At 40.9% G+C, this 26,108-nt stretch overlaps 1 protein-coding gene across 6 annotated transcripts in view; it reads left to right on the top strand.

Annotated features, from left to right (window-relative positions):
• NFATC1 (nuclear factor of activated T cells 1) overlaps positions 1 to 26,108 on the top strand; it is a 395,649-nt gene that overhangs the window by 42,041 nt on the left and 327,500 nt on the right. For all 6 annotated transcript variants that reach the window (XM_069219782.1, XM_069219784.1, XM_069219783.1 and 3 more), the window contains exon 2: positions 18,662 to 19,763. In XM_069219782.1, coding sequence (XP_069075883.1) covers positions 18,662 to 19,763 — 1,102 coding nt within the window. The remainder of the gene's footprint in view (positions 1 to 18,661; positions 19,764 to 26,108) is intronic.

Genomic DNA, 26,108 nt, shown 5'->3' with positions numbered 1-26,108 from the left:
GATGTAGAGTTTGGCAAAAAAATGTTGTTTAGAAAAACAAATATTAGTCGGAAAATAGAGGAGTTAGTATTCGATATAAAAATTGTTTGGGGTAGGTTGAGGAGAGGGATCAATCAGAATGGATGGAGAAGTGCCCTGTGTTTTCGGCTGTCAGGTGCGGGTTAGGGTGTGGCTAATGTTTGTGAGTGAGGATGTTTGTGTCAAAATTGATCAACATTACAGTGACAGACCACTACTTATGTGAATTAATATTCACGTTAGGAATTTGGACACCATAGTAGGGATGGACATTCCCTCCTTAGGCCTGGAAGCAGGGAGTTACGTTTAGACCGGATCGTTAGCTGACACAGCTATGTAAGCAGTGATAATTGAAGGGCACACAATTTTCTTAAAGGCACAAACACATTGTGAAAAACATGAGGCTCCTGTGTGTTGTGCCAGATGCTGAAGTATGTTACTGTTTCATGAGTTTATTATGAAAACTACCCATAAAATACATTGCAATAATATTTTCAAAATTGTACTGTAAAATCTGTTTGCCCCATTTTCAAAGGAAATTCTTGTAGGAGAAACGAAATGGTTATAGTTGATTGCGGCGCTTGCTCGTTGGGTGCAGCGTGTTACTAGTCCTTTAACTATCTCCATGGCTGCTTTCAGCAACTAGCCTAGCCCTGCAATAGAGCTAAGGCATCAGTCGATGTAGTAATGTTGCGATACTCTGATAAGCTAGTGAATGGGGGGGCTGGTTGATGTGACGGTCTCTAAAAGCTAGCATTTTGCTTCTGTAACTCTCATTCTGGACCGATGAAGCTATGCCACATTATATAATGTACATCAGGTGGCTCAGGCATGTTTGAATTAAATCTCAAGTCTAGAAAGGGAGTACTCAGACCCTCCCTCCCGGAGCCCAGCAGTGTAGTATTAAACTATAAACTGGTCATTCCAATAAACGGATACCACAACTTAATGTGAGATTTGCGGGGCACAACTTATTTTCTATCAGTGCTATTTGTGAATGATACTTTGCACCCTATTTTGTTGTATGCCCATCTCAGAATTTGTTTTTAACCGTACTTTTCCAATCTCATTTTCTATATATACCTGAAATGTAAAAATGTTTTCAATTTCCATGGAGATCATTCACTACTGATGTTAGTTTGAACCATTTGCTTACTTTGCCACCTTGATTCCGTGATTCCAGTATTATGTGGTGCACCGGCCAAGAAGTCCCTGCCCTTGTGTCACTTGGTAAAGGATGCTGACTGAACCCGGACATTGGTTTACAGGCATCCATTTGAAATGATGAATATAGGTGCTTCTTTTTAATGAACGATGGCTGTACTACTTCTAGGGACTATATGACAAAGTAAATTAACCTCAGGATCCTCTCTTAGGTACGCAGTAATCACTTGTTCCAGCTTTTTTCCCCTTTTCACTGCATGTTCAATCTTCTTTTTGGGAATTTCAAAAAAGATCTGAAAACTTGGCTTTTCAGGGAATGGCACAAAGGAGATTATTGTGACTTATGTTGCCTTTATCTAGGTAGTGGCAAGAAGCCTCGATCATAACGCTGTCTACAAATTAATTTAATATAATCAGCAGTAAAGTCTTGCGGTCCAAAAATATTTATTAATGCATTTATTTTAGAAAGCACTCTTGTTCCAGTTCTATACCCATAGACTTCTGTTCTAGCTTGGGCTCAATATTTTAAATATCTCCTAGTATTAGTTATGGTCAGTGTCTTCTTTTGTTAAAAATAAGTGCAGGAATCTAGCATTATTCGGAATGCTAGGGTTGCCAAAGCTGCTTAGTCTTGATTCCACTTAATGCATCTTACTTCCACCACATTACACTTCCTGTCTTTTTATCTCACTCTAGCAGGTTCTGTTTCATCCTTGCTTTCTAACTTTGTCACAGTTTTCCTATATTTTTATGTCAAAGTCGGAGGATTAAAAGGACGTTCCTACCCCGAAAAGTGACGATTGATACTCACCATCTGCAAATACTGGATATGTTAAGAGCATTTGTGCAATGCATATGTGCCATGTGTATGGCTCTGATGCGTTTTTAGAGGCTGGGTGCTGGGATTCTAAATGACTGGAGTAAAAGCGGTCTGTGGACATTGTATATAACGGTGCTTTGTATTCTTTCATACGAATCATGGTTCATATGCCTGGCCAAGTTAGAAATGAGTAGTGTAATGTTTAGTAAAAATTAGTTTTGGATAGTTCCCGAGTGGTTCCAGTCATAGATCTTTGTATTGGAGTATGTGCTTGGAGGTGCCTGCTGACAGACTAGGCTTTTTATTCCTGCAGGGGTGCACAATTGTTTGTTGCTCAGTGTGAGGTGGATTTATGGTTCAAAAGCATCATATCTGAATTTAGGCCATCCCCTTTTTAAAATTTAATGTAATTATCTTTTAATGCTTTTTTTCCAGTGGGTTTCTTAAAACACTGTGGAGCAGGTTGTGGATATGTGGTTTAACAGGTTACTTCCTTGGAGCTTCTAATAGTGGTCACCAGCGATCCTGGCCAGATCACTTAATGCACGCTGCCTCTAGTCACTTTATTTGCTAATTAAGGGGGTGACTAGCAGCAGGTAAATCGCAGTATCAGATTGAAAAGTTGTGACTTTTCTATTCAAGCAAGCCCCGAGGAGGCTGATCCAGAATGTATGAGAAAATATTTTCCTTCACCTCCCAATTGTGGAAGGGATCTTTCATAGTGCTTATTAGCTTGGCTTTAATTATTGCACAAAAAGTGCCCCCCTCAACTGATGGGTAAATCCATGGCAGGTTTGTACTTAGCAACGAGGTAGGGTTAAGATAGCTTGTTTTTATATAGTGCTTTATACTCACTCCTGCCATTTGCAAGCAATGTAAATAATCGGTTTGACTATCATACAAATTATAGTACTTGATTTACCAGTATACGAAGGATAGATACCTGAGTTTGTTTGATCTGGACATCTGACCTTTAGAGCAATACGGATGGCAACATTGGGCTAGAAATCACTGAGTCGACTTACTGTCTGGTGAATGGTAAGTATACACAAGAAAGTCTTCTGTTGGATTTGTTAGAATTTAGCCCGAGTCCCCCTTTCATGGTCTCTCAGTACAGCAAATTAGATTAGTTGTTCATTACTCTCCTCTTACATCCCACATTTAGGGCTGTATGTCAGAAAATTGTTGGCAAAATCATCATCTGATATGGTGTATTGTGTCCTAAATATCATTTGCTAAAATATCTTCCCATTGGTGTAGATGTTTTAATAGTAACTCCAGTGGAGCGATATTTTTATAAACAATATTAAGAATGAAATATTTCTGTCAGATGACAGTTTGGTTATTTTATATTATATAGTGATTATCTACCCTTAGAATTACCAACATTTGAAGAGAAGTTATCAGAAAGCTACCCATTATGGATTGTGTGAGGCTAAATGGGCACTCCTAAAGCCTTTTTGTGGGGATGGTTAGCTGTAGAAGCATTCAAATTTATATCTTAGCATGGATATAATATTTTCTATTGTATAGGCTAATCCACGGTGGGTGTCCACAGTCAGCATGTTTATTTAGCAATAGCCTTTATTTGTTATAGGTTGATGCAAGGGGTGACTACTACTCCGAAGCACAGATCTAAAGATAGACCAGGTTGGGAGATTTTTTGTGAGTTGACCAGGTTAAGTAAATGCTCAGATATTCATTCATTCTCCTTCCACACCAGACTTTATATACTGACCAAAAAGTTCCATATGTTGCAAGTTGTGTAGCACTGATGGTAGTTTATTCAGCTGCACTTTCTAAATTTGATCACTACTTGATGTAGATGCTGCCTACAACAATGTGGCATTCAGTTATTATTTTCTGGTGTTTTTTGGCTATTGTGGGTTAGCTGTGGAATTCTCTACTAGGGGACCTTAGACTTATACCGTAGCTCCATCCTTTTGAAAAACTGTTAAAGACCCTCCAGTTTGTGTACCATCTCTGGAGAGATCTAGTCACCATTGTCCTGTTTTTGTGTTGTATAAATTTGGAGTTGTATTTAAAATTGGAATTATAGAAAGCACTTCATAACACCAAACTGTGACATCCGACTGCTTGAGGTGGGATATACAGAGTGAGACAATAGTACTGAATAATTAGATGAAACAAACAACAGTCCAGCAATGAGGTGAAATTTGACTGGGATCCATCCAACAAAGACGTGGTCTAAAAGACGTGAGCTGGATGATCAACTTGAGATGCCATGATGCCACGAACTGTGATGTTCAAGATCATTGGTGAAGTCTGATTAGACGTGTAAAGCAGGAGTGCACATTGGGAAGGGATTCCCTGTTCTGATAGTGCGGATGAAAACAGGCCGGACTGCTAGACAACAGAGTCCCAGCAACCAACCTTTGTGTTTTACCATGGTTGGGAGTCTCAAGGCAGGAGCTTGCCTGCCACCCCGCCCCCCTCCCCCTGGGAATGGCACATGATGGGGAATAGCTGGCATAGTAATTAGCAGAAGCCATTCCGGATCTCAGCATGCCTGGCAAAGGAAGGCTGTCACCAAGCTGGCATGTCCCATTGGGATACAAGGAAGCAAATAATTGATGAAGAAGTGGAGTTGTTAGACCTGATCTTCGTGAGGGAAAATTGTACATCTGTGCGAACAAATGCTCTCTCCTCAGAGGAAGCGCATAGGATCAGAGCCATGTTCTACATTTCTATTCTCATCAGGTTTTTCTTAGTGTTTACCCTCAAATGTTACTTCTGAAGAAAATAACTTGCTTACCCAATGTTTTTGCCTTTTCTTTCCTCCATCTCTCTGTGCAGATTATAATTCTTTGTTGCCAAAATTAGGAAAATATTCTTGTACTGTCTGTCTTCAGTGAATGCTTCAGATTTACCGACAGCATTGGGTTTCACCACAATACTGAAAATGTAGTTTTTTTTATTGTATGTTGCAAATTTCCAAATTTTAATTTCGTCCTTTCTCAGATGTCTGTTGTTTCTGGATGGACCCACGGGTGTTGAAACATTTAGGCAAACGAGGATGGTTAAGCAAACCAAATGTCCTTTGCTTAGAGCAACTGTGCTTTAACATGAGCAAGAAGAAAAGCTTAATTGGCGAACTTAAATTTTAAAGCTGAGCCCTCACAAGCATAAAGAATACGTTAATAGGAGTTCCTTTTTGCAGGACACTACTAGGATATGGCTTCTCTATAGTTTAACATTTTTTGGCTTCTTACTTTTTGCCCACTGTAACTAATATAAACATAAAATGAGATTTAGCCAGGATTGCACATTATGCCTACTTGTAGAGGCCAGAACTCAGGTGGCGTGGTTCACCATCAATTACTTTGCCACCAAGCTGCATCTTCAGTACTGGAAATGGTCAATGAATCTAAGGGTGAAAGTGAGAGAAGCATTGTCATGCCTTCGGCGAGTGGCTTTCCATTGAAGCAATCTACTGCATCAAAATTTTAAAGGCATGCATTTGTAAATTTAAAATACAAGGAGGTTACATAATGCTCATTTACCAGGCCTTTTAAGATGTAAAGTTAGGTGGGGTATTATATTTGGTTCATCTTGCACCTTTGTACCTGGTACAACTTTAACTTAATAGGTGTATGTGATCAATTCAAATTAAGAAGACAGAAACAAGCAGGGACTCATTCATCCCCGATTACTCCCACCACCCCTGGAGTTACCCAAACAGGGTGTACTGGTAACTCCAAGAATGCTGAGTTACTCCAGGTACCAGTATCAGAGGAAACTCATAATTAGGGCCTTCTTGTAATTTTGTTTGTTAAACATAGTTTTTTAGGCACGTAAATTATTTTGTCTGTTGTTTGGTCCACTCCATCTCCCCTTTTCTGTCTCTTATTTATTTTTCTATTTTCTGTGCTATTTATTTATCAGCTGTCTGCACTCTGTTGAGTATCTAACATTTTTATCCTGCATACATCTGCCCCCAGGTCTATTTGTGATGCCTTCTAGAGTTTGGTTCTGTGTCACAACTTTGGCTTATAAATTTGTATCTGAACCTTTCATGCTAAGCCTACCACATCTTGTCTTTCTGTATTTTTATTTTCACTGTATATGGATTTTACAGCGTCTGTTGCATCAGTTATCCTTATCCCCAAGCACTGACTTCACAAAGGTAACTTACACATATGAGTGAGTTACGTGTGTACGTTTACTTTTACACATTTGAATAACTTTTCTTCTTTTGGCTAGTCACCATTTATGAGCGTAAAGTTACTCAAAGTGTGGACTTGCATGTCTGCACCCTGTGAAATGGGTTTGAGACCGAATTTATGAGTGTAAGATACTTCAACTAAAACAGAACAGTAGTAACTAGAGCACTACATATAGCCAACCACGGTTACTGCAATAACCCTCAATAGAAAATATTTGATTTTTTAGACTTTAAAAAAAAGGAAAAAATAAATCTCTCTCTCTCTCTCTCTCTCTCTCTCTATATATATATATATATATATATATATATATATATATATATATATATATATATGTACACATTTCATTTGTTCCAAAAGTTATAAGAAAATAAAACATACCATTCATTTTAATATGTATTTTTTAAATTTAAGAATTAAGCATCTGTGCCATAATATCCCATGGTAAAGGGAACATTTTACATGTTTATTAAACTTGAAAATGAGTAAAAATAATGTTATATTAAGTAGTAATTTGAGTGAATTATATGTATTTATTTTTAATCTAGGACAAAATCAAATCAAATGATACAGCACTATAAATTTAATTCTGAATTCTATACTTATGTAATTTAAGTATATTTAGTTGAATAACAATTATTTTCTCTGAAGTTTCAAGTAAAAAAAAATCCCCTATGGCAAGAAAGTATATTTTTTATTACGTATTAATAATTATTAAACATGGTGTATAACTAATTAAATGTATTTTAATTATATTTTATTAAAAATTATTGTGGCATGAATTTTCAGATTAAAAAGGTTAGTAAAATATTTCAACATTACATAATATGTTTTCGTTTTAGATCATTTTTAACCATTAAATTACATATATTTATATTCTGAAATCGTTTCAAGTCTTTAATTTAATTTAACATTATTTCATGTGGGGTTCTATGTTAATCCCTTATTTCCAATATTTTCTATGAGATGGTGTTGCAGTACCAGTGATTGGCCATGTAAGATGCTGGGTTTACTGTTTTATGTCCTTTTTGGCTGTAGTAACTTTAGAAATGCAGTTTTTGAGTAGCAACAGGCTTACTCCTTTCTGGGTAGGTGCATGTCCTTCCCTAAACTCCTCTTTACTCCTCTCTTTACATCTCCCTTTTATACATAAGTATCGACCCTTTTCCAGGCACTATCCTGCCCCTCCCACTCTGTCTACAAAGACGTAGGCTGGCATGTGCGTATACTCCACAGTCAGGGCAAAGATCTCCATACAGATAAAGATAGGAGAGGCAATGGTGGAACCTCAGCACATACGTTTGTGAATAGCATTACGCAGTATGTTAGTAGGACTATTGTAGTAGTACTAAACTGCTGGAAAGGCCCTTTCTGCAGGGCTATCTCCAAACTTAGCCGTATGGACTGGGTACTGTGTATGTAAAAGGTAGGACATATGTCTTTATGTGTTACTCGTCTAGTAGTGACAAACAGCCTATTTTAGTATCTCACTACTGTGAGTGCTGCTCCTCTCATAGGATTGCATAAGAAATTCTGTTGTATGTGTCTAAGTGGTAATTTGTGATCTCTAAGGAGTAGCCTGGCCATGTTTGGTACGTTTGTAATGGTAGTGAAAACTATTGCCTACTGAGGTAGGTGGATTTTACATTACTATTTTAGAAATGGCACTTCTAGAAAGTGGGCATTTCTCTGTGCCCATAACTCTGGGGCTTTGCAGCATGGCTCCAATCCACGTCTAAGACAGGGTGAAAGCTCCACTTTTGCATTTTCCCCAGACAGACATCCATCAAGCAGGGTTAGGTGTGGCAGGGTTATATCTGCATGTTGATGGTCTTCTTGGGCTGGGAGAGAGGGTTTCGGGGCACACTTTACACCTGAATAGGCTATGTCCTGCACTCACATAGGGTTGGTTTACCCCCTACTGATGTCTGGAGCCAGGGTAGAGGAGAAGGGGAATTCTTGGAACTGGTCAGATCTGACCGGAACCTTCTCCTACCTTTTATAATTTGGGCAATTTTGAGTATAAGTAGAGGTGCTGCAGCCCCTAATTTTGAGAGCTCTTTGAAAGTGAGACTGAACCTAAACTGGAAGGACTACTGGACTGTACGAAGGACTGCTTTTCTTGTGTTGCCCTGCTGCCTGGTGTTTACTGAGTGGCCCAAATAACTCATCTGGATTGCTTTTCTGTATGTTGCTCTGCTGCCAGCTGCCCTACTGACGTTGGCTGCACTAGACACTCCAAGGACTGCCAGGAGGAACTGCCTCTTTAATCCTTTGCTTGTGTGTGCCGGCCTGCCTATTCCTGTTGTGCCCCCTCCCCAAGGAGCCCAGAGCCAGGGTGGGGTGCTGTCTTCTGCCCTTTGGGTTTGTTGGACTCAGCGCTGTGAAGAAGAGCTGCCTTTTTAAGTTCCTAGAATGTGAGGAGTGACTTATGTCTTATAAAAACTAGCTCGTGGAGAGTGCTTTATTTTTAACTTCTCATGAGTTGCCCGGCACTTGAGGGGGCCTGTTTTAATAATCCCAGGGCAACGGAGAGTGCTAGGGACTGACCCGTGCTCCCTCCCCTCTTCAGGACAGGACAGGAGAGGCAAGTAAACTTGCACAGGGGTGTCCATGCAGAGCCACCAGCACTGGAAGGGGATGGGCAAAGGAGTCCTGAAGACCGCCTCCAGTCTTTCGGTGCTGGGAAGTGGTGAACTGCCCAGGGAGTGCAAAGCTGCCCCATGCCCAGCCGCCCCTCCTCTGACAGAGCCTTCCAGGGCCAGCCGGGCCTGGGGGCAGGTTGGGGAAGCCGCACGTTGCTGGGACAACTAGGAAGCTGGAGCCACGCCAAGCTGGATACCCTTGGCGGGACCCCCTTGCACGAGGCTACTACTGCAGGAGGAAAGGGATCACTCCTCTGAGGTATTTCCAAAGCAGTGCGACCTTTTGTACCCCTGAGGCACAAACACAGCAGATTGGAACTAATAGGAGTACAGTGCCCTGTATCTAAGTGCCACCTGCACTTATGGCAACCTTTGTCATTTTACAAGTTTTTCTACTGCCTTTTATGTTCTTGGGATGATAGCTGGACCACGGGCCACATCTTATGCCTAGACCTCCGGTACGATATTTTGAGGTCTCGTACATATATGCATAATGGAACCGTTTCAGGACCCACCTGATATACACAGTGTGTTGATCCATAATGATGCTTATGTTTTAGCTGCTGTGTACCACGTCCTGATAATCTGAAACATGTCCGTCTATCTTTCACTATCAAGATAATGAGGGTGATCTCAGAATTTACACATTGTGTACCATGCCCCGTGCTCCAATGTGTTCTTTCATATTCAGGACCATGAGTACTGTCCTTTTCGGTATAATATATACTCAGGAATGTTTTCTTTGGTGATGGTAGGCAGTAGCTTTCTTGTAGCACTCATTATTATGTTTGTGACATTTTCCTAGTGGCAAAGGAGACACTGATTTATGTGGTATTGGTCTAAACCGCTATGGATAATATACTTTATATTTTTTATATAATCCTGTGTGGGTGTTTTTTTGGATGTATTTATTGTGTCACTGGTGTGAGTGTGTTACGCAAATGCATTACACATTGCTTCTGGGGATAAGCCTGACTCCTCTGTGCCAAGCTACTGGGGGTGAGTACAGGTTATATTTGGTATTTAACTTACTCGCCCTGACTATAGTAGTGGCTTCTGCCTGGCTGAGGTGCATACTGTAGCCACCAGAAAACCTATTTCTAACATAATCATACTACATAATGCAGTTTGTGAATATGACCCAGGTGTGTCAGTTTACACTGCTGTGGCTGTACAATGCAATAGCAGATAAGAACATCAAGTGCCCTATGGCATAATCTTGAAAAAAACCTACTCCAATCATTGACTCTTATAGGCGTTTACAACAATACTATGACACAACAACGAGCTTGCCATGAAACAGAGAGCTTCAAAGCAAACCACATTGCTGAACATATTCATGCAAAAATATCAGAACATAGGGCACACGTGTAAGACATTGCTTGGTAATCGCAAGTTATCAATCCATCAACAAATCAAGAATTTATAAAGTGCAACAGCTACTGATCACAGTGTCCTGACACTAATGTTACTTTATTGAATAAAGTACAATAAAATTCATTGTTTTCTGGTTTATTCACAGTTTTAGGGACGCCAGTAAATGCCATGAACAAAGTGTTAACTTTGATTCAATCAGGATAAAAAGACTCATGGCTCATACCTACCAAGGCCACCAATAGTGAAAATAGTGTGAGCCATATAGGGCAGCAGACAGGGTAACAATTAGTCGCAGCTGGCGACTTAGAAAATTTGCGGAGCGGGGGGGGGATAAAAATAAAATATATATATATATTTTTTTAAACTTACCTGGACATCGCTGACGTTCTCCGCTGCACTGCAGGCTCCCAGCCTCCTCTGCGGCTAGTGATGACGCTGCTCAAAGCAGCATTATGATTGGATGGATCGCCATGGCTGGACGCTCCAATGCAGACTGGGATCCTGTGCTGGCTCTTTCCAACTCGGCAACACAGTGCCGAGTTGGAGAGAGCCTTTGTGTGCATATGTGTTTGGCCGTCCCAAGATGGCCGGGCAAACATACATTTGCACTGAGGGGAGTGCTCTATGCACGCTCCTCACGCTCGTCACTCCATTGCCCCGCCCCTTTAAAAATAAAACAATAATAAACGTGGTTTATTATCATTTGATTTTCAAAGGTTTTGCAGCTCCTGTTGCTGGCGGGGTGGGGACACTCCTCCACCCTAACTGAGGAGCCGCCCCTGGTAACATTATTCCAACAGCGTTGTGCTTGTGGCCTCACCTGATGGCTCTTGTAATCAATGCGTCACATTCTGTGATATCATTGAGTCTCATGAGCACAATGTTTAGTTTACTTTCTTTATATCAAATCCCTGGGGTATTATTTTCATTTGGGACTTGACGTCTTTCTAAGGTGTACTTTCTGATTTCTCTTTATTACAAAAGCCAGAAAAACCGTTCTGAAATTTCAATGAAGTTTGATCTTTATAACTCTTAATGGCTAACGGTTCAGGGTACAATTAATATGCCAGGATCTCAGTGTTAGTCTTTAAGGTTTTATTGATTAATCAATTTTGATTATGGCAAGTGTGCTCCACAGCTGAGATCACTACTTCAACAAGTATGCCCCATCTCTCATACACGCATTCTCTGCAATGACCTTACATAACATACACGATTCACCCTTGGCCACCCATTGAAAAGCACAATTTTTCAGCTGCATTGCCCTCTTTCCATGGGCCTATCTGAGCTCACGACCTGAGCTGAACATGAATTATGATGATGTTTGTTTGTGAATTTCCTTGTCACTACGATATCCGTGCCTTTCTATAAAAATACATGGATTGGGCGTATTTGCATGGTCATTGGGATACATACTTCCCTTCAAAGTTCTACTAAAGGATGAATGCTTCAGAACTGCCATATGCAGTTATCTGAAGCTCTTCATTAAATGTTACAACTTAAAAAATAACATGAAAGCAAAGCCGGCTTTTGTCATGGGCGAGCTCAGGGAGCTGACATCACCAGCTGCTTTGAGTAAAGTGTTTCCAGGCCGCCCGTGGGGTTCATCTTCCCCGGAATGACAATAAATTCGAATTGTTTTGTTTACTTTCCTTAGCTTCCCTCCATTTCGCTTCCACCTACTCATTTTCTGTTCCTCCTGGCTTCCACCTCCATTTAGCGACTGAAGACGTGATTCAGACGAGGAAACTAGGGTTGTGTTTAAAAGTCACTGCTCGAAGGCTTTCAGCCAGAACCTGACCTGTAAAGGCAAAGGAGACCCCTGTTAAGACTATCAATGGGAGTGAGGGGGGAAAGAGATGGAAGAGGACGACAAGGGGGGTGCAGGGTCACTGTCTGTAGAAAGGTCTGCATGGACGTGCAGGTGAAACACGAAAATGAGATGCCTTGCCAACATAACAATCGAAATGGGATTAAATGATGTATCTGGAAGACGAATTTTCTGGCCTCTTATCTTCTTTCTTCCCAGGCGAATGTCCGCAATGGCATTTTGTTGCCCCGGCTGTTGTCACTCTTATGGAAATGGAGAGCTTGGGGTTTACCAAGACCTATTAGGCTCCGCCACCTGTCTGTCTTATTGACACAGTGCTTACGCATTCCGATCTGCAGGCCGGACCGGTTTTAATACAACTATTCTGGTCGAGGAGTACGGTAATTTTTCTTGTGCCAAGTTTTTAATTTTCACCTACAAGGCACTGGAAGACGGAGACATAGGATTGGACTACCGGTTGGACACCGGCAAAAAAATGATGGCGAAGATGCTTTTGCAAAATCCTTACTTAGATGGTCTGGGCAATGGGGAAACCCATGTATTTTTTTGCCTGTCTGGTACAGAGCGGATTAAGAAGCCCCACGAGGTTGACGATTGACGTCATGAGTAGCCCACCAATAAAGTACATCTTATGTTTTGATCTCTGTTCACATCTATATTTATAAGTTTCTTATCTGAAACAAAATTAATATTTTCATGTATGTGCATACATTCATCAGTTTAAAAAGCATTGTACAAACTTTTTTCACATTTCTGACCTTTAAATACAGCTTTACACAGTTGCCAATAACTAAATAAATACAATATTTGATTGACAAGAACAACCTTCAGTGAACTGGTAGGTCGTAGTTCCATTTTTTCTTTTTGTATTTTATCAACTGTTCGCAAACATTGTTAGTAGTGTCAGTAACTTAAAGGAAATGAGCATAATATAACAGTTGCGATTTCATTGTTCAGAAACAACTTTAAAAAATCAGAAATTAATGTACAGTTGGACAAATGATCGGAATAAAGTGCCCATATTCTTCCTTAGAAGCCCTTGATCTACAAGCCCGATCTAATAGGCGCCACCAGGGATCTACTTATGATTGCACAGACACGTTTGGAAATCTACTGGTGTCTCTCCGGCCATAAAACAAAACTTACTGCAGCAGCTCAATCTCATTGAGTTCATCAGATGTGTGATGCTTACATCACTCTAGGTATGAAGGGTTTAACACTAAAGGGTGACTTTAGGCTTGCATACTAATGTTCACTGTTTGTTACGGTTATTGGCAAGAAGAAAGACAGTGGTTGATATAGTTTTTGGTATCTTTATTTTTATGAAGTTTACTGTTGTTTGGAACCGTGGTGTAAGTCTCAGTAACAGGATAGTTTACCACTTAAAGTACTACACATTCACCATTTCGCCCATTCATTGTTTTGAAAAATACAATTTAGAAAAGGTGGCCCTCCTCTACAGAGTCACAGGCGTAGCAACAAAAGCTCAAACAAGCCGCTAATTGCAATTCACTTTTTGGTAAGAAGCACTTCATATATTTTTAGGTCGAGCGCGCAAGCACTTCAGACCTGTTGGCTTCTATTCTCTGGGCTTTAACCACTCCTATCTCACGCCCATCACTTTCATTAGTTCGTGGGCTTGCCTTTCAAAAATCCCTTCATGTTATTGCTACATGCTTTACGTTTGTCCCAGCTTGAGGGTGCTAAGTTGCGCCTTGGACACCGACCCTGATACGTGGATAATTGCACAATTGCTGATATGCTTTACTGTAAGCAAACTACTTTTTAGTTCAAGTTCCCAAACGCTTTGACCTGTTGTAAGTATTTTGGGCTTTTAACCACGCCCACCTCATGCCCCTCATTTTCATTTGTTAGTGGGCTTGCATTTCAAAAATCACTTGATGTCACTGGTACATGCTTTACTGTTGTCCCGACTTGGGGTGATTTGGTTACCGCCTTGGACACCGACCCTGTTACAGGGATAATTGGATGATTGCCGATATACTTCAGCGTGGGTGAACTAATTTATTTTTTCCCTGCACTTTGTGGCTGCCATGGCGCTCACAGCGCTCAGCGCGAACTCGATCGGGGGGTATTGTTTTTCAATTGTATGCACTCTGATCTGCTTAGTACACGTTCTTTGCAGCAGGCATATTAACCCTGTGCGCTACCTTATGATGACTCTAAGCTTCCACTGGACAAAAGTACATTATCTGTCCTAAAAGAACATTAATCGCCAGAGTTATTTTGACATTTTGACATTACATGCACTTTGGGCCAGATGTATCAAACTTTTTTGTATTCGCAAACGGTGCGAATCACAAAATTCGTCCGTTTGCAAATGCAAAAATGCCTTTCACGATGTATGAGAGGCATTCGCAGTGCAATTTTAAGGGATCGCAAAAAAACGATTCCTTAAAATTGCGACCCCATTTAGAGAATCACAAATTGCGATTCTCTAAATAGTAAATCGCAAATAAGGAATCCCTATTTGCGATTTCCAAAGCACATGTATCAAGCATTTCCTAAATGCAAATTGGTCATTTAGGAAATGCTAATACCACCAAATCCAATTTGGTGGTAAGCTTGTGCAATTCTTAAAAATGCTTTATAAATGCATTTTTAAAAATGACATGTAGCACACTCATGCCCCTAGGGCATGTGTGTGCATCACATGCCCCCCAATTTTTTGATGGGGTGCATCAGAGGGGGCCTTAGGCCCCCAGCACCCTGGGGTTTGCATTACCTAATTTGTGAATCCCTAACTGGAATTCGCAAATTGGGAAATGCAAAACTATTCGCACCTATAGGCCTACAGGCCCATAGGGATGAATGGAGTTGCATTCTCTATTTGCGATTCAGTAATAGCGTTTGCTAATTTTAAGAAATCGCTATTACAGAATCACATACCATTTTGCAATTCATAAATAGCAATTTCTTAAAATTCGCTATTTAAGAAATGCAAATCGGATTTTTGATACATCTGGCCCTTTGTGATTTGCCTAGTACACGTTCTTTGCAGTAGGCACATTAAACCTCTGCACTACCTTATGATGACTCCTTCTTCCACTAGACAAAAGTATGTTCTCTCTCGAGAAAGAACATTAACCCTCTATGCTACCTTATAATGACCTCAAACTCCCACTCAACAAAAGTACGTTCTCCCTCCAAAAAGAATGTAAATCGCCGGAGTTACTTTGACATTTTTACATTATATGCACTCTGATCTGCTTAATACACGTTCTTTGCAGCACACTTCTTCATTCTCGGACATGTGTAATGTGATACAAGCTGGAAACCAGCCCTTGGAGTAGTATTTGTAGAGTTGTCCAGCTCCCTAGTTCGATGCGTGATTTGCTCATTTAGTTTATGTTTCAGCTTTGCATTCTGGGACTTGTAGTTTTATTTTTATAATATGATACAAGCGGTGAATACAAAGCAGAAACCTGACTAGATGACCTACACATGTTTGAGTCTGTGAAACTTGAGCTGTTTGTGTGTGTTTAACCAACATTAAGGAGAGCTTAAAGTTGATTATGTTGTACAGTGGTCAATATTTGATAACTAATATTTCAGTTCAGGAGTGACTGAGGATCAATAAAATCTTGTGAGATGGATCTCTTTAAGTGTGTGAGGAATCATGGGCATTTTGTTTGAGTCCCCAGACTGCAGTAAAGGGGCAGTGATCTAGTAAGCACGCATTCTTGGAGTACAATTATTTATTCATTGCCCTGTGGGCAATGTCTCTTGTACCAACTGCCAAGTAAATATGTTTTGCACCTGAGAGTAGTTTGTGGTTTAAGGCCCTTGTTTAACAAAATATTCCAGTAGGCCTACTAGCCCTTTAGTTATATGCAGGGCCACTGCAATTATGTGTCAGAAAGAACCAAAATGTGCGGCATGGTTGACCAATTAAAGTGGCAAAAAAAGTCCAGTTATGCATTTACAATGCCAATAGCTCCAACTCAAGTAAATGCAAGACCTATTGTATTGCAAATGCTTGTTTATTTAGTCTCTCCCATTCACGCTACATGGATCTTTCAAGGCTTACAGAGTGCAAACTCAGTCAGCAGTATTGAAGCGCTTTGCATGGCTGCCAGTTACTTCAAATTGTTTATTTTGTTTCTCCTCTGTGCTCATGGAGGCCATGGCGCTTTCAAGTTTTAGACAGCGCAAACTCGATCTGCAGTATTGGAGCGCTTTGCATGACTACCAGTTACTTCACATTGTTTCTTTTGTTCTTCCTTCATGCTCATGGCGGCCATAGTGCTTTCAACTTTTACACAGCACAGTGGGCAGTATTGGAGCAATTGGCATGACTACCAGTTTCTTCACATTCACATTGATTCTTTTGTTTTTCCTGCACGCTCCATGGCATTCATGGCGCTTTCACATTTTACACAGCGCAATGGGCCGTATTGGAGCACTTCTGTTGACTACCAGTTACTTTACATTGTTTCTTAGTTACCTCATGTCACAGTTACGGAGAGGACAGTGCCTCCAGTTTGCGCATAGCTTACAAAATGGCAGCACAACGAAAACTACAGTTTAACTATAGTTTAGCACTTTCATTTTCTTCATCATTGTATCGTGTTGTGATACCCTATCCTTGACAATTCTTGTTTCACTGTTTCTCATTTAAAGTTCCCTTTTGTCATGGCCTTGCAAAGCTGCTTCCATCATCGATTTATGTGGCAGGAAAGGACCAAAATATGAGGCAGTGTTGACTAATTTATGTGGCAAAAAAGTCCAATTATGCATTTACAAAGCCTTTAACTCTAACTCTTGCAAATACGAGACCTATTGCATTGCAAATGCTTGTTTTTAACTAGGGAGGCTATACTCAGCATATTGTGAATGAGACTGACAACCCACATAGCAGCCCCCATCACAGAGCTTTATTAGTTTATTCACCTCATCATCAATTCTCTACAGTTACCAGGCTAGATTAGTAGCCATGGGCCCTGGTGCAAGCAAGGAAAATGCCATTCAGCATTGTCAGAGTTCAATGAGCTCCTCAGAGTTCTGGGCCCTGGTGCCACTGCACCAACTGCACAAATGGTAGCTACGCCCATGGACCTTACACCTTCGAAGGAGGTTGTCTCTCTACCCGTGATCACCAAGAGTCACAACCAGTATTTCCTGAGATTGCCAGTACGCACGGTTGAGGTGGCTTGCTGAGGGTTGCTTCCCTTGTCAGGCTGCCCTGTGCAAATAAACTGAGACTCCCTACATCTGTCCAGGTGCACCTCACAGAGCCATCCCAGCAGCCAGTAGAAAGAATCTGGTTCTGGTGCCTGCAAATTCTGTGCTTTACTTGGATTGCTGCTAAAGTTGACTCATGCCATGGCCTTCATACTCAGAACTATCCTGACCATCTATTTACCCTTCCTTCTTCTACTTCCTCCTCCTCTTATTCCGTAGACAAGGACAATTATATGCGGCACATCTTGATCACATGTAACTGATTTATGCTCCTGAAAGGTTATTTACAAGGACTAATTTTAAACATTCCTATCTCGCCTCAAGAAGGGACATCCACCAACCCTCACCTTGAGGACCTGTAGGCGCCAGGAAGGGTGGTAGGCTCTGCTTAGACCCTTTTAATTGTGTTTTTGTGTTACCTGTCAATATATCTTCCCCATCTGGGCAGTATGATGCCTAAAGAAGATTGAGAGGCACTTCGCAGCTTTGTCCCAACAAGTGATACTCTGGGACATGTCATTATACTAAAAACGTAAAACAACCATAATGTATCGAAAGGAAGCATTAAACCTGATAAATACATTGCATGTGAGTGGTGGAAAGCGTGGAGTCCTGTGGAATCATAAAATCGAAGGTGTCTCACACATTCTTCTCAGTGGCACCTAGGATGCAGCATACTAAACTTGTATCCTGCTGAAAAAGAGTTGCAAACATTCTCTGTGGATCCAAATTTACTACTAAAGCCAGTGATAGCCTTCAAATAGGGAGCAAGTGTCACTTTATTTTGATAGGTGAGGCGTACAATACTTTGTGTACCCCTACGTACAATGGAATGATCCATATGCTGAAAGTATAGGAAACGTCTTTAGATGCTCATTTAACTTTTCCCATATTTTGTTTGATGGGGCAGCACACCAGGGACTATGATGAAGCTCAGTATAGTCTAATGCAAGGGACACAACAAAAGCATGCCTACCGCCTGTATCAAGGGAATCTGTATACGTTTGCATTACATAAGGTAGTCTAAAGGTGGAAGCATGTGGGACAGGAACCTCACCAGTGTGTTGCACAAAAAGAGTAGGTCTGGGGTGGTTTGAATAGGTTGATGGAAATTGTTGCATGCTCATGCTACTAGTGTCGAAAATGATTGTTTTATTGTTTTTTCCTTTGTTGTGTGATGATTCTGATCAAGAGGGTGGAGGGCGGATCCTAAAGTTCCTTTTTCATCAATAGCCTGCACTCAATGTGGCACCAAGAATAGATTCTTTAGTGTTTAATGCTGAGAGTGTTGCAGCAGAATTATTCTTCATTTGGGATGCTGTTAGAGTTCAGGGATGTGTTTGGGATCTTGACAAAAGATTTCATTTTTTTCATCGTGCAACATCTCATGCCACTCCTTTTGTTTTTCTCATTCCAGAACACTATAATTATGCACCTGCGAATGTCTGTGCTGGCCTGCCTCTTGGCGTGGCAATTTCTTCATTATCAACTCCATGCCATGGCCTTCAGTCATCCAATCCAGTCATTTCAATAGACCCATCTGCAAGTCATCCTTCTGGGTATGGGGAACATAGTGATAACAGCAACTCTGGCTACTACCTGACCCCCACTGTCAGGCCAAATGGACCTCCTGCTTTAGAAAGCCCCCGAATCGAAATAACATCATATTTGGGAATGCATTCCAATAACAACCAGTTTTTTCACAGTACTGAGGTTGAGGAAGCTATCCCAAACAATAAACGCACGCCATCCACGGCCACGTTGAACTTGCCAAATGCAGATTCATACAGAGACCCCACTTGCTTGAGTCCGGCAAGCAGCTTGTCTTCTAGAAGCTGCAATTCAGAAGCTTCCTCGTTTGAATCCAACTACTCATTTCCTTACACCTCACCCCAGACATCACCGTGGCAGTCACCATGTGTCTCTCCCAAAACCACCGATCCAGAAGAGGGCTATCAGCGCGGCATGGTGACCTGCACCATTTTGGGCTCACCAAGGCATTCTCCAAATACGTCTCCCAGAACGAGCGTCACTGAGGAAAACTGGCTTACAGCCCATAACTCGCGGCCATCATCTCCATGCAACAAGCGGAAGTACAGCCTCAATGGGAGGCAAACCTCATACTCACCGCACCACTCTCCAACACCCTCACCTCAAAATTCACCTCGGGTAAGCGTCACAGACGAGACGTGGCTGGGTAATACTAATCAGTACACTAGCTCAGCAATTGTTGCAGCTATAAATGCTCTGACAACTGACGGCACAATAGACATGAATGATGGGATTCCCATCAAGACCCGTAAGACAACCATAGACCACACGCCATCCATGGCACTGAAGCTGGAACCAATGGGAGATGACCATGGGACCATATCACCAACGGCTGACCTATCTCCCGAAGAATATGCCAACTTCCAGCACATCCGGAAAGGAAATCTCTGTGATCAGTATCTCTCTGTGCCACAGCATCCATACCAGTGGGCAAAGCCAAAGAACATCTCTCCCGCATCTTACATGAGGTAAGTCTTTCAACTAGTAAATCACTTCGGCCTCTTGAGGTATGAGACCTACTGTCAGTATTTCAAACAGACTATCATTGTATAACCAAAATATCTTGAAGTCTCACTGAATGTCTTCCTCCCTTATCTTTGCCATCTGTCTGGACTAATATGTGAATTTTGCATGGTGAGATGATTGTTGAGAAGCCCCTGGTGGAATGTGGGTGTTTCCTATCGCTGTGTGGTGGTACCGAACAGCAGCAACTTAAGAAATCTAAATAACAGTTATACTCAGACCCAATGAGCCGAATGTATTGAAATTTAACTTTCTGAAATCTTTTGCCCAGGATAGACTAGACCAATTTAAACACCATCTGATTTAAAATGTTGTTTCCTATCTGGAAAAGTAAAGTTCTTCTATCCAACCTTGTCCACCACCTACATCTCGATACACTTTTAAATGACTAGGAAAACTCTCTGTAAGAAAATTGGCCCAAAAGGGGCTCTGAGTGGAACCAGCCTATATGTAATTGGAGACAAAGGGGATACATTTTGCTTGTTCTATGTGGGGTTGCGAAATTAAAATTCCTTCCTAATGTGAATACTCATTTGGAAAAATTGTTTCCTGAGCATTTTTTACTCTCCCGCTTTTTTTTTATTTATGAATTTCTTTTATAATTCATGAATTGAAAATGTACAGAAGACCATGTCACTAGCACTACAATAAGCTACAATTTATTGTAAGATCTTTGAAAGTGAAAATATGTAGTTGAACAAAAAATAGATTTATAGGGACTGATTCACAAAGGGCTCCGCAGTTGTGTGGGGGGGGGGTCCCGCACTTGTGGCGGGGACCTCCGCAATGGGAAACTGCAGTACGGCATCCTGCCACGAATGCGGGACTCCCACTATGACTGCGGGGCCTCCACTGTGACTGCAGAGGCTTGTTGCGAATAAGGCCCATAGAAATTATTATATATATATATATATCTATATATATATATATATATATATATATATATATATATATATATATTTCTTCAACAGATGGACTGTTAGCCATCTGACAGCTGCACCGATCCCATCACGTATCTCCCAAATCCCGAAATCAATTAATTCCAGAGCGCTCGTATTTAGTTCATGAGTTTATTTTCTTGTACAGGTAATCCAGAGTCCCAAGTAAAATGTCTGTCAACGCGTTTCGGCAAAACGCCTTCTACTCTATATACATGTATAGAGATATAAATCAAAGGTAATAAAAGTTGCATGCAAGTAAAAGGCTTTAAACAATGTTTCTTATTAAGTGGACTAGGAACTTTAAAGAAAAGTATGAGGCCTAACCTGGCATAAAATTCAAGAATTGCTTGCAGATGTTCTCAGATATATACGTTTTTTTTCTTAATCAGGCAGGACAAAGGACACACGTTCTAGAGTAGCAAGATTGGGCATTTCGTTTATTCTGTTTATAAATGTCATTACTTTTTATAAAGCTCCAAAACTGACAACATTTAAAAATAATACTTTGGAAGTTACTCTCTGACAGTGCTTTATGCTATTCATCTCGAATGCTCAGCAACCTCATGAGCACCTTGAGGGTTTAATCAACTATTTTTTCTATGTTGAAGGCTAAGGCAACTGACCCTCTTTTTGCGCCTTCTGTGAAGAAGGGTCAGTCTGTCCTCCTTGTGCAGATCCACAGCATGCAAGGCTGACTAAATAAGAGCCTAGCAGAAAAGAGAACCAACCTCTTTGCAAATTGTATGAAATACTCAAATGCCTCAGAGCAGGTAACTGATTTTTTTGGGGTGCTGTCATCGCTTAATGCTAACACTTTATTACATCACACTGAGAGAGAATTTGGAAAGCCTTACTCGCAATCAATGTGCAAGAAATTGAAAGACGGACTAAATACATTTAATACTTAAAATGTGAATAATGCAATAAAGATAGCAAGTAGCCGAAAGAAACATCAGCAAGTCTCAAATGGCCCAATCCACAAAGTTTTTTTTTTTTTACCAGACATTGATTTGAGGTGTATTTCTTAAAGCGCAATTCCCAGAACAAGGATCAGTGGACATTTGTATCGACAGATGGGATTTAGGAAAACGTATAATCTGTCAGGTCACATGTACTGTCAGCATTTGGTAATCCACCATTATGGCAGTCATAATCACAGGGCAGAGGAGGAACAGTAAGAGTTCCGGGGGTAGCCATTCAAAGTGCAGCGACTCCTACGTTATTAGCAATTCACAAACTTTTTTGCAAGTAGATTACGGATTTTGAAACACACAGAAAAAGTTTTATGTAAAAGAAAGCATTGAGTGCATCAACAAGGTAGAAAGTAAATTTACAACCCCCATACTTTATCAGGTATAGGGAACATGGAGGCCCCCGAGTGTGATGTTTTCCCATGTAAGAAAAGAAATGTAAAGAAGATTATGTTGCACTATTGCAATATGAGCACTCTTGATAGAATTTAGAGAGCCTGCTTCAAGTCCACTTGAGCTGAGCTGGTGGGCTGGGGAGTGCCTCGAAATGTGTGTCTTTCAAAGATACCTGTGTGTTCTCTTGTAAGGTTTTGTGAGTTTACAAAGTGCGCAAGTCGCTGCAAATTGTAAGCATAAATCTACAGTCCATATTTTATGCATGTTTTTGTGAGTTGGGCTGGAGTTTTTAATGCGTATCTTAGTAGGTGGTTATTCTATCTATACATGGGACCAGCTGCATAAAAATGTTTTAATGTTTGTGTTTGAGAAAGTAGAGGAAATCTACGTTCTTAATATTTTTACTTTTGGTTTCTCTGAAAGGTGGGGAGCCTTCAAGGATTTCTAACAAACTTTTAGTGACTCATCAAGTGTGAGGATGCCCTCATGATCACATTTTTGTACAACAACCAAACAGCATGCTGCACAATCAAGAACGGCTTTTGAAAGAGCATAATTGTACTGTGGGGAAACAATAGTCATGGTTTGTTTTTACTGCCCTGTAGTGAGAAGCTGATTTTATCTGAATCTTCTGGTATACAGGTTTTAACGAAAAGCAATTAAAAGAACAGAATTAGGACATCACGTAACAAGCATTGGCAAATCTTATAGGTCTCACCTATGAGAGATATTGGAAATGTTTTGTAGCCATGTTGTACAGCTGTTGTGCAGTGTGGCGAAAAGTAATTTAAGAAAAAGCTGTAAAACAGTCAGGGAGAGTTCTATCTTTTTTTAAAAAGTGCTCCGGCACTGGATGCATCACAGTCTTTTTGATTATTATATCTTGGCATGCTGCTAGGCAGCATGGCTACAAATCATTGCCAAAGTCAGCAATACCCATACTGTCCAGAAAGAACAAAAATCAGTGGCCGCAAAGGCAAGCCCTATTGTCTTTGCCCATGCTTTTAGGTCTCATCACAACCCTGTGATTCTGAGCAAATTAGTTTAACTCTACATGCTTGAAAAAAAAAAATTGCAAAAAAAATCCTACCACATAAATAAAGCAATTGCGCCCACGTCCATGTCTCAGTGAAACTACATTTGGAGGCAGATAACATTTGTTATCACAGTAACAGCAGATAACATCTGTTGACGCAATACACATCAATTTCAAAGGAGAAAAGGGCTTCTCTAAAGTGCACGTAGAACAGTAAAACATAGCTACAAATGGCAAGAGATTGAACAAGGATGACAGGGAAGAAATAGAAGTACTGCCTCAATTACAGCATGATCAGTGGAAGGAGAGTACTTAAGCTGAAGCAATCAACATTTGAGACATGCTGTAGCTGAAAGAAGAGTAAGTTAAGCCACCATGCATTGGCCAATTAGAAGGCAGTAAATAAGAGCGACATTGAAGACAATGGATACAATGGGTGAGCTCCAGGAAGTAGCTGGAAAATTAAAACACTCCCTACTTCGACATGTAGCTGAAGCAAGTCATCACAACCCTCACACAATGAGCTTTCTTGTCTCTTCCATCCAAGCATTTACCATTTTTCCTTTCAACCTTCCATCCACCTGCTGATATCCACAATTTCACCTTTACATTCTGTTATCCATTAATTCTTTGATTTATCATTCAGTCTTTCACCATTACGTCCATCCGCCCATTCATTTCCAAACCTATCTATCCAGGTCCAAATCTATCTATCTTACCATCTATCTAGCCATCCATTCATCCTTGTATTCATCCATCTCTCCATCCACTCCTTCATTCATCTGTTCATCCATCTTTTAAGTCATCCATCCACCCTTTCACTCCATCATCCTCCTTTCCACTCATTCATCCATCCACCCTTTCACTAATCCTTCCACTCTTCCTCCCATCCAATCATCCATCCATCCATTTACCTTTCCCCTAGTTCATCCACTCACTCATCCATCCACACATCTCCCCATCCATTTAACCTCTCATGCACTCGTCCATCCATCCACTCTTTCATCCATCTATCTATCCACCCTCCCTTTCACCCATCCTTCCATTCTATCACTCATCCATCCTTTCACTCACTCACTCACCCATCCATCTATCTTTTCATCCATTCATCATCCATCTTTTCACTCTTCCATCCATTCACCTTTTCACTCATCCATCCATCCTTTCCCTCAGGCCATCTATCCATCCTCCCTTTCACTCACCCCATCCATCCACCCTCCCTTTCACTCAGCAATTCATCTTTTTACTCTCACTCACCCATCCGTCTTCTCATCTTCCATTCTCCCTTTCACTCAGCCATCCTTCCTTTAACTCATCCATCCATTCTTTCTCTCATCCTCCTTCCACCCTTTCATTCATCCACCCATCCTTTCATCCAGCCACACATGCCCTTTCACTCATACACCCATCCATCCTTCCTTTCACTCACTCAACCCTCTCACTTTATTTATGCATCTTTGTCTGCCGAGTTGCAGACAGAATGAGCACTTTAAGAACTCCACCTCACTGTAGCTGCTAAAGCCGAGGGTTGACAACCCCCTGGGTGAGCTGCAAGCCTCTTGTATACAATATCTCTTGCAAGTGAGAGCACATGCAGCCCATCACATGAGACCTAAAAATGGGTGCCTTGGCTGTGGAGGCAGTATCACAATTGTGATGGAGCGGCCAGGCTGTCACATTTTGATAAGTCTGCTGTCATTGCTGACATTTTTCGCTCTCAAAATGATCCGTTTCAAGGGAATAAAAATTTCGAAAGTCGTATGCGCTGTTCTGCTGTCACTTATGTTACTGCTGGCGATTGACTCAAAGGTGGGGGGTCTATTTCAAGGAATAACATAACTAATATCATTCATGAGTTTTTTTGTTTGGTACTGGCTGTTTAATTTGGGGTTCAAGACAGAAAGGATGTGGGTGGAATTGGCATTAGGAGAGAAGCATCTTTAATTGAGCTGACACTCTTTCCATTGGCGTAAGGTCTGCTAACAGGGTATTACTGATTATGGCGCCAGCAACAGCTCTGCCGTCAGGACTGTCGCCTTCAATAAAAAAGTGAGGAGCAAAAGGCAGATGTGGGTCTTGTGGACATCTCTACTTTTTTGGCAGATAACACCTATTTCTAAATGGTGACCTTAGATTCACATCTTGGATCGTTAAAAGATAGAGAGAACTCTGCTTTCTTTGATATTCATGCACGAGGACAATAAAAACATTCTTTGTAGATTTTTTCTATATAGAAATTATCTTTAAGAAGAGGTACATTTAAATTGTAATACACTGATGAACTCCAGTTTTGTTAAAGTGCCAAATTGGAGCATAAGTAGACCCATCATGGGCCCACACATATAAGGGTTTGCACTATGTCATGTTGGGAAACTGTGGATTCTCGCAAGAAGAAATGCTTGTTCGTTGCAGTTGTTGACCCGTTTCATTCATCATCAATTGTTTGGTTTAAGTTTTCAGTTCACAAAAATGCCCTGTGCAGTACACACTGTGAATCTTTAAGCATTGCCCTCAAAATATGAAAATGGGTCGGAGTGTTTTTAAGGGTCCCATCGCTGTATTTGCTTGTTTATCTGACCGTTCTGTGTGCTAGTAGTATGAATTGTCATGTGACAGAGAGAATCGGGGATGGAGGCCTCACTAGGACAAAAGGTCTCCATTCGACAACGTAGGAGCATCATTACGAGGGCTATCGTCATGCACCACTTCTCTATAAACCACACATTTGGAACATTATGGAATGCAGAACTGAGAATCCCACTGTTAACCGGGATCCGAGAATCCTCTAAGAAGGGCATTCTAAAATAGGGTGCTGGCATGAGGCACAGGAAACAATATTCAGTCTTGTCACTGACATGCATTTTTGTAAATTGTGATAATTACTTGTCTTGTACAGATTATGTTGTTGCAATTAGTTATCACAAAGTGACAATACTCAGAGAGAAA

The sequence above is a fragment of the Pleurodeles waltl genome, chromosome 2_2, assembly GCF_031143425.1.
Source record: "Pleurodeles waltl isolate 20211129_DDA chromosome 2_2, aPleWal1.hap1.20221129, whole genome shotgun sequence".
Taxonomy (NCBI): Eukaryota; Metazoa; Chordata; class Amphibia; order Caudata; family Salamandridae; genus Pleurodeles; species Pleurodeles waltl.
The sequence above is the reverse complement of the archived record's forward strand: the minus strand, read 5'-3'. Positions and strand labels throughout refer to the sequence as shown.